The sequence below is a fragment of the Leptosomus discolor genome, chromosome 2 (assembly GCF_034619465.1).
Source record: "Leptosomus discolor isolate bLepDis1 chromosome 2, bLepDis1.hap2, whole genome shotgun sequence".
Lineage (NCBI taxonomy): Eukaryota > Metazoa > Chordata > Aves > Leptosomiformes > Leptosomidae > Leptosomus > Leptosomus discolor.
Genome location: NC_141392.1, coordinates 67,890,026 through 67,899,905, shown reverse-complemented (window position 1 = coordinate 67,899,905; position 9,880 = coordinate 67,890,026). Strand labels below are relative to the sequence as shown.

Here is a 9,880-nt window from a genome sequence, read left to right as displayed (position 1 = left end):
AGCCAGGCTCTGTGCACCACATTCAGATGGCCCATAATACCGAGTCAAGTGATGGCAAAAACATACTTCCAACACCATGTGTCTAGGATTTCGGGCACCATTGTGATCATACCTCAATGCAATATTTCCGTAATAGATGCAGCTTGTTGCCAGAGTGCAAGTAAACTTTGTAACTGACTGCCACGAGTCAGTCCGGGAGCAGTAAATTAGCAAGTGGCTCAGGCACTCTAGTCTAGGAGAAGAGTAAAAAAGGAGTGTGGCTGCAGCACTGGGAACAACAGTCCTTGTTCTCCTGCCTTGAGTGAAAGTAAACGAGTCCATCATTTTCTGGCTTTGCCAAACCTCAAAGTATAATGCTAGAAGGAAAAATATGTTTCACAGAATTGAGCATATACAACCCTTTTCTTCCCTTCATAAACTGTATGTTACACTAGTTGAAACTACCAAAGTGTTTACAGTACGCTATATATATAATGGCACATTTAAGCTTTTTAAAGGGATTGGAACGTTTCAGGAATGTCTCTGGTGCTGAAAAAGGCTAATGTATTACAAATCATATAATATTTTAATTCAGAAAAAATATGTTTGGGTATTTTGACCTAGCATCATAAGGATTAGGAAACCGAACGAGGATGCCATGAAGCATGACTGACGAATCAGTCGAACTAGTCTGCTTCAGATACATATTGTGCAAGGCATTATCGCTGCAATCAGTCACAAAAATGCATATTTAGTTTTTGTACATTAAATACTACACCTGTGAACCTATGTAAAAGATATACAAAATATAAATGTCATCAGGACTGTATATTTCAAACTTTTTTAAATAAACACAAAGTATATATATATATATGTAGGCATATAGGTTGTAATTTCAATGTCAACACTAGCACAGTTTGTCTCTTCTAAATACAGACCTGTATACTTCCTAGTCCAACACATGCACCTACGAACACATGATCATGCATACAGCTTTACGTTCTGCTGTTTGCAGAAGAGTCAGAATATACAGCACTATACATTGTTTCAACTCAAAATTGATTGGCAAATTAAGGAAGATGCCATTCAAAAGAAATTCTTTGTGAGCTATTACCAAAAAAAAAAGAGAAAACCAAGGGTATAGTAATTTCATGTCAATAAAAACACTGAAGACCATGGTGACGATGACCTAAGATTCAAAATGCTTTGTCCGGCAGGTGGTGGGGTCACTTTTGGACAAGATACAACAGTGTAGAACTGGTTGCTATAACACATACCGAACACAGTTATAACGAAGCATAGAGCTTTCACAATGCCATCCAACCCAGCTCTGGGTTCAGACTACTGAGGTCTCTGACCGAAAGGAAACAGAGCAGTTGTACGCCGTTCTTCTCACAGCAGGAGGTGCTGACGGTGATCTGGATGCCCATCTGGAAGGTAAGCGTCGATTTGCTGGCCGAGCAGGCCGCGAGAAACCCTTCCCACTTGAACATTTAGCTGGCACAGATATCTAGAACACAAAGGCAATTCCTTGCTTTAACAAGTTACGGCTTTTATGGAATGCAGAGGGAATGTAGGAAGACATTTGGGGTGACCTCAGAACAGGTGGTCTGAAGATATTAAAAGGAGCACAGTAATGTGCAGAATGCAAAAGAACAGCTATTTCTATGTTTAGGGATTCGCACATTGGTTGCAGTTTAAAATATATGGAGACAAGTGTCAGACACAAGGAAAGGTATAAAATGTTAATGCAAGCCAAAACTGACATTTGCTTCTCATTTCTTTTAACTTTTGGAAGCTTTTTTGTCAATGAACACTGTAGAATCAGAATACCATCTTACATTACTGGAGTATGATCTACATACTTTTGAGGTATTTTTTGATAGATCCTATTTCAGCAGTCGTATCTTGCTAAGAACTCTGTTTCCGTTAGTGCAATGTGAAGCTGTTTACACTTGGTAACTAATTCAGAATGGTTATGTATTAATGCAGTGTCATGTCTACATGCAGAGCCTTATGTACACAGGAAAACCAACAGATTTTGATCACAGCTACAGTGATGTAAATTGGAAATAATGAAAATAAACCAAATGCCTCATGCCATGTGTAGTTCTTTACATCTTTGTGACATGAATACTGCTGGACCTAAAATGGTACCCCCCTAATCAGGCTATATCCTATACTTAGATTGTGCGGATAGAAATGACAACATACAGTGTGAGCCTATGGACAAAAAATATCCAATTGGTTTAATAAAATTATTCTGGGCTTACATCAATGTAAACTGAGTCATTAACTAGTCATTATCTCTTCTCTACATATTCATTGATGAAAATTTGTTCTCCTATCAAAAGTTCGTTGGATGAAAAAGAAATCAGAATTTTCATGGTTTTTTCTTTCTGTGCTATAGTAAAGATGTGTCTGCTAAGCAAGATGATGCATCACTGCAAGGCTGTCAGAAAGACATGCAGAAGAAAATCTGCATGGTCAGATTCTCAGCTGTTTAAATCCACATAGCTCCACTGAATTTGTGACAGCTTAAAGCATACCAGTTGACAGTCTGAACCCATTTAAGTTTCTCAGCTCCAAACACATTCGCCTTCTGTTTTCTGAGACGCTAAGGGACATATCTCTTTCTGTTTGTCGGACAAGGAGCTCTTCAGGAAAAATTATTTTTCTTTCTTTGTGGCCTTTTAGAGAACCTGCAACTTGCAGTGTATTTTCAAAACCATCTGTTTCTCTTTTCATTAAGAAAGAAAGTTGGCAAAGGCAATATTTCTAAACCTATGCAAATAAAATTCAGCCAAATATAAATTAATTAGTCATGCCATACTCTTCTTTTTCTGTGAGCCTATACTTGAACATATAGGAGAAGCCTGGAACTGAGACATGGGTAAGAGGAGGTCACTTTGTTACTGGAAACTTTATGGAGCTACAATACCCTCTTTTCATGGGCAGTTCCAAGGAAATTCTGAACCAAGCAGCACCCTGGATGTTGAAGAATGCTATCTAAGCCCTCTAGGATTTTGACATGGCCAAGTGTGCTTAAGCCTTTTGGGAAGGCTTAAGAAATAACTCGTCAGCTAAAGGAAGGAGGGAGGGAGTTAAAACCCAATTGCAGTTCTTGCTAGCTCAACCCTTGAATAACTGCACTGCAGTTAAAATCTAGCTTTACACAACAGCAGCAGAGTTCAGAATCTGGCACATGTCTTCACTGGCCATTCTTACATGCTTCTGCCTCCCACAACTCTATTATCTTCAGAGGAAATACTGCTGATTCATCCAGATCCTGGCCTATAGTGCCTATTTTAATATGATTATTTATAATATCGCATTAGCTTGCCTCATTTTAGAATCTGAAGCTTTGTATGAAACCGAATTACTTTGTTCTTGCCATTCTTATGAACCTTACCTCTGGTAACTTCTGTCTCTCTTTTCCTTGCTTGAATTGCTGCCCAATATGCCTGGCTGAATTCCTCGGAAATTCTTGCTTTCCTTGCTCAATCTGGAGCATTTCTAAATACTGACTCAATGTCTCACAACCCCCATCGGTGAATTCAGAATTTGCCCGTGTCCACTTATCTTTGCAGCACTTTGCATTACCCGGAGAACTCACTGTTGATTTTTCATAGTTTTTCAAAAGCTTTTCAACAACACCATAGTTCGACCTTGAGTCAGCTGAGCGCGGGCGACCGGATAAATTACTTGGTCTCCAGTCATGCTCGTGAAGCATGTGCCTATAACCACCAGTATTTGGAAGCCCATTTATTTGCTTTTGTTGCCCTGCCGTTCTGACAGCTTTGCCGGGGTTGCTAGTTTCTTGCTCCTTTGCTGCAGAGAATTTGGGATTTGAAACACAAGACGTATTTGCAGTTTCTGTCCTGCTAATAGCAGACTCACACAGCGGGCTGCAGGGCTTGTGATCTTCTGATGATGTTCGAGGCACCTGGTTTTCTTGAAAAGCATTGTTACGTTTATCTGTGTGAAATACAGTCCGGTTAAACTCATCGATCTTTGCTGCTAAAGTTTCATTTCTTTGGGTCTTTCCCGAAGTATACCTAGAGTCTTCGAAAAGATCATTGTGCAGCGTAGCAGGGGCATAAAAGTCATTACTGTAATAAGGGCTGCTGTGAGACTTGGAATTTTGTTTCTGGTGCATGTTGTTGCTTTGGGCCATATTTCCATCTGAGCAACTCTTTTGGGCTGACAGTGGGGAAGGTTCACTTTTATTGTCTCTTCCAAGTTTGCCCACATCATATGCCCATGTGTTGTGGCAGAAACTTGTTGGTACATTGCACTCATTTTTGGTTACAGGTGTTGCAGCAGTTACCATCACAGGACCTCTCGCAGCCTGCCCTTCATTTGCACAGCCTGCTGCAGTTTCGTTCTGGTTTATAGGTGAAGGATTCATCGGTTTCCTTCCACTCCTGCAGTCCTGAGCCTTGCAATTGCTTTTGATGCCTGGATCTCTTATTGGTGCTTCAGAAAGCTGTACAACTGCAGAAAGTGAGTTTGTTAGGTGCCGAGAAGTGCTCCGTGGAGGAACTGGTGGAGCTTCTTTCTTTTGCCAAGGTCTGAAGTCTGTCCCTCTGTCACCAGTAAGACCACCGTAAGACGTGTCCTTCACAGCCATGGTGGAGCTCACCAGATTCTTCCTATTATTATGTTCCTCTGTTTCAAAAGTAACTGAAGTCTGTGATTCATTGCTGGACACATGGTTCATCTCCGGCAGAATAACTGTGTTTTGGGTTTCCTCAAATTCCCCCAGGAAAGGAAGTGACTTCATTCTGGAAATAAAAGGAGAGGTGTTTTAAGGATGAGCAATAAGAGTATTCGCCCAGGGGACCTCAGCATGGATTCATTCTTCTTATAAGCAGGTGTTTTGACACTGGCTGCTCAAAAAGATTTGGGAGCAGTTTTGCTGCAGCTGATACACCCAGCACATTTGAAACATACATGAAGAATTAGAAGAAAGCTCAACAAAGGCAATCTTGTATTCCTTTCCCTTGCCACTAAAATTATTTTTCTGAGTTTTTGTAGATGATTGCCTGTTTTCTTACCTATCCTACAGTAAGCTATGATACTATTTGCGTTAAAGATACAAACACCCAGCTACAATATTAAATCAGCAACAGACAACCAACTTATTGCATGGGGGAGTGTAAGAAGTCACTCTGCTCTTTGGGAGCATCTGAGAAGAGCTTGACGTGATGCAGAGTTCCATGTGGTCTCAACATCGCTGAGACATACCCTTTCTCAACCTCTTTCATGGTGTGCACCCCATCACACCACGGCTTCAGTCTTACCTTTTGAGAATTTCTGCACAGCTCAAGAGGAAGACTGGTGTTTATCTTGCTAAAGGAGACCATGAACATTGAGTTTTTAACAGATGGTGGAATATTCATTTGCCATACTTTCCAGAGTCTAGCTTACTGTCTTTCCTTTAGTACAAAAGTATGTTGTTCTTCCTTCTCTTGCCTTCCTTGCAGTCTTGGATTGCCAGTCCCTGACACATCCCCCACACTTAAGGCTAGATCTGAGCTTAATGTATGAAACTCCCAGCCTAACAAACCCATACAGTGTTCTATAGAACTGCGTGGAAATGGGACCAGGGCACACAGAAGTATCTGCTAGCTTTCCCAATTGTCTATATAGCCATTAGAAACAAGTACAATTAAATCTCGTATAAATACTAATTTCATTTTGTAGGTTCTATAGATAAGCTCCTTTTTGCTAGTAAAATGTGCCCTTGTATCATGTTTCAGTATATGTCATTTGAATGTTTTATGTTGAACACTGAAACACTAGGAGAGGAACTGCCCAACTCCTAACAAATTCAACAGCAAACCCCCCTTCAAAGTGAACAGGAGCACAGTCTCATTATCCATTTTCTTCCTCTAATATAAAGAGTCCAAATATGTTTTTACCTTCTGTGGTTGGACTTCTTTCGAATTTCCTCTTGATAGCTGCATAATTCTTCACTGACTCTGGCAAGTTCTTTAAGAGCCTTTATAAATATAAAACCAGTCCTTTAATATAAGCCTTTTAAATGGTACCTCCACAATTATTTGGAAACTTGTGGTAAATTGCATTTAAGACTCACAGCAGAGGAAAGTAGCACAAGGAAAGATAAAAAAATGCCCTAGGTTATGAACAGAGATAAAAAGCATGCTGTTAACACATTTAAAGAGTGAAAAGAAACTCATCAATAGCAAATCAAGAAGCAAGTAGAGACAGTACCTTGCTGGAAAGCTAAAATCAGGGAGATCAGGTCTTTAGGTTAACCTGGCAGGCCAAAGCCCTCAGTATTTTGCTCAACCTTGTAACTGAAACATGCTCATACTTTACTTACTACATTGAGATCGCCAATATAATTCTTGGCATTTTTCTTGGAAGTTTTGATGCTGAGGCTGTCTTCATGTTCCTCACGGTTCTCAAAGGCCAGATTGTCCATTAACAGAGTATTGTTTCTGCTCTTGGCTCTGGTTTCTTTACATTCATGTCCTGTTTTACTGAGCAAACTTCCTTTTTCCATCCTGTCATTTGCCACATTTTGTTGATAGTTCAGCTCCACTGTGTCACTCTCTTCTGAAGTAGGGGAATGCACGGACAGCTGCAGCATCTTGCTCTGAATGGCCTTATTATCATGGACATTCATATTGCTCTCCCTTCTAAGTTTTACCTCCTGGTAAAGCTGAAAAAACAACAGAACCTTCTAACAAATCATGGTATTGTGATGAACTTAATGGTAAAAGAACATATTCATCTTCTGTTTTGAATGATGCTTCATTCAGTAGCGCCAAGTAAAAAGATTTCATCACATGTTAGTAGAAAAATGTTGGGTCACACAGTGTGATAGTTCACAGACCATTATTGTCACAGGATGAGGAAAGTGCTGTGGCCATTCACAAACTCTTTGCCATGGTTTTAATGTATGGCTTCCACCCATAGGGTGGGATTTGAAGAGATGTCACAAGGTCAATGGCCCTGCCTTGAACAGAAGCTGTATGGTTCCAGGTAATATCAGCGCACTATGTGGTAGACACAGCCCTGATCTGATGGATGGGGAATGTGAGGGAGGGAGAGGGCTCTGGCTATGTTACAGGCTGTTAAAGTATATTAGTTTAAGGAATGGAAGTGAATTCTCATCACATACAGCGCCATCTGCTCTGGAGCAGACTCTTCTGGTTCTCAGGCAAAGGGAATTCTTCCCTATGACTGGAGTGATAAATCAGTATTGCAGAATGGTATTATTTGGCAATGTGCTGTCACCCTCTTCTTTCATGCTATCTGCTGAGATCCAGTGGCTTCATTAGTAAATGTTAATCCCGATCACCCAGCACATTCAAACTAGGGAACTGTGATAAATTATAAATTAGAAAAAATCGCAACATCATAAAAACCTCTTCTGCTTACAGTATCATTTCCCGTGCCAAGAATCCCACAGCTCTATAAACATTCATTCTTAACTTGCCCTTATGAAGAAAGTGCAGAGCAGGCACCCCTGAACAGCCATCTGCCTGCTCTCTCACAGTGCACAAGGCCATTACAACAGCTTTTGGAAGGACAGTGAAAAAGAATAACAACATGAAGAACATATGGCCGTTTCATGGGTAGTGCTGTGGATTAGAAGTATTCTCATGTTCAGAGACTTGACACTTGACCTCATCCTAGGCTTTCAGAATTCACTCCCAAAGCCCAACTGCTCATGGAACCTGAGGGCTGAACTTTGTCATTTCCAGGAAATGAGTGCCTTACATAGACTGAGCATAGCAGTAAGAAGGAAGACTACCACCTTGTAGCTCAGCAATATCTTCTCCTAAACCACATAAGTCTTCCTGGCGTAATCCAGGAATTAAGTTAGGTTTTGGTGGGCTGGAGAAAAATGCCAAATAAAAATACAAGCTGCTAAGTAGAACAAGTTTTATTGAGGAAATCCCTCTACAGATGACAGTATTTCTCCCCTTTTTTCCAGCCATGTGACTTTTGACAAAGAAAGGTCAGGCAACTGAAATCAAAGGCAGCTTTAGACAAAGCTTAAGAGGAGACCTTAGGATATCAATAACCTTGGGGTATCATCTGCAGTTTTGTCTGGTCCTGCAGTACCCAGTGATTTGCTTCATTTTCTTCCCCTCAGGCCCATTCCATACCTTATCATTCCATTCTTTATCTCTTTTTCTGTCTCTGTCACGCTTTCCTAATGCTAATAAAGAACATGGAAAAAACATGGTCTTGACTGCCGTTGTTAGGATTACTAATAGCCAGAATACCTTTTCGCAACACATTACTATCATTCCAAAATAGCTCATATACCTAATAAACTGAAATTCAACTACACACAGAGATTACATTACTGATTTTTGAAGCACTCTCACCTTGGCAGTGAAATTAGGTGAGACTGCACAGAAATGTCCTAACAAAAAAGACAAAATGTGGCAAAGACTATCATATCAAAATCTGCAAGAATTGCAGGTAAAACGTAAGAGAGCTGACATTATGGAGTTGTGCTGCAGGCTGGTTTAAAGGGCAGTGTATAGCTGCAATTCATTTAGCTCTGATAATTTTCCTTCTCATACTTTCATGTGAGCAATCTCTGCCATACATTCCTGTGCTGCTCAGCCACAGGACGGTGTTGGCAGAGAGCAAGCAAACTGCATGTGTATATTAGAATGAAAAATGTGGAAAGCTCAGTGGTGAAAAAACTTGCTTCTATATGTTGCCAAGGCAGATTCAATTTATGCATTGCAGAGTGCCAGAGGGTTCTGCTGCAGGGACAATTTTGAAATAGAATAATAATAAATAATTACCTTAACTATTTCTGGAAGGAGATGCATTAGAAGTGTCAGGGAGTGAGTGTTTGTTAGTATGTGTAAACACAAGAGGTGTCAGGACATACATGCTATTTACTGTACCTGTTTTCTCTACTAAATGCCATCCCTAAATCGAGAGGTTCTAGATAGAACAATTCTGTATCACGCAGTGTCTCATGTATGACATTCTTTTTAATATTTGCCCCAGAAGACCTGTACCATCTAATTCCTTTTTGCCAGAGAATTATGATACCTAGGTTTTGTTACTAAATAGGTATTTTCCTAAACCCCATATATGCAGCCATTCAGCGTGTACTTGAAAAAGGATGTATGATATGAGCAGTGTGGCTCATGCCCAGCAGAACTGGCAGCAGTATATAACAGCCAACAATACCATAGCAAACTTCACACAAAGTGACATTTAACCTCCTGCTTCATATTCATGACTATTAAAAGAGCAATTGCAAATACTGCTTAACCCCAGGCTTTGCCTCCTACCATCAGCTATTAGAAACTTCCAGTGACACATAAGAAATATAACTCAGGATATAACTCAGAAAAAAAAAAAAACGAAGTGAGCCCTAGTCACTTCATTCCAAGTGGAAATGTTAGTGCTCAGGTTTTTGTTTAAAAGTACCTCTTCTATTTTCTTCTGCATGACCTTCCATTGACATTCCCATTCTTTCCTTTCATTGTCAAATCTCTCCAGCAATTCCATCTTCTCTTTATTCCAGTTCCTTTCAGTATTCTCCAGTTGTTTACTCAGGTCCATGGTTACAGTCTGTGTAACAGCAAGAAGATAGCTCTGCTTTTTTTCTTTCTTCCCTGAATGTTTCCTGGAAGTTTATCAGAATAAGTCTCACTTGCGTTTGATTCTAGCTTTCAGGGGAAAAAACAACCAAGCAAAAACCCAAAATAATTAACTGAAGCGTGCTTGCAGGAGACAGCATCACACAATTGCATGATATATAACTGGAGTGTGACTAAATATGCAGAAACCAAGTCTTACAGGACACAAACCCAAGGGCAAAGAGGCCTGATCTGGAAAGGGGAGGAGAGACACGCATCCATCCAGCACCACAGAATTCAGG

General features: G+C 40.3%; 1 protein-coding gene across 1 annotated transcript; it reads right to left on the bottom strand.

The window, feature by feature from the left end:
• Positions 1-1,315: 1,315 nt before the first annotated feature.
• On the bottom strand, positions 1,316-9,626 carry KIAA0408 (KIAA0408 ortholog). The gene is made up of 5 exons (XM_009956254.2): positions 9,427-9,626; positions 6,332-6,673; positions 5,907-5,986; positions 3,392-4,766; positions 1,316-1,489 (listed from the first exon to the last, which is right to left on the bottom strand). The coding sequence occupies exons 1-5, from the start codon at positions 9,559-9,561 to the stop codon at positions 1,316-1,318; spliced, it is 2,106 nt and encodes a 701-aa protein (XP_009954556.2). The 5' UTR covers positions 9,562-9,626.
• Between the last annotated feature and the right edge of the window lie 254 nt (positions 9,627-9,880).

What these genes read in the sequence shown, in the direction of transcription:
- KIAA0408 (XM_009956254.2), bottom strand. Translation starts at nt 9,561, where the DNA reads ATGGACCTGAGTAAACAACTGGAGAATACTGAAAGGAACTGGAATAAA. An exon ending in ATATTGGCGATCTCAATGTA is followed by an intron (nt 5,987 to 6,331) that starts GTAAGTAAAGTA and finishes ATATTTATAAAG; the next exon opens with GCTCTTAAAGAACTTGCCAG. An exon ending in AGAGACAGAAGTTACCAGAG is followed by an intron (nt 1,490 to 3,391) that starts GTAAGGTTCATA and finishes TTTGTGTTCTAG; the next exon opens with ATATCTGTGCCAGCTAAATG.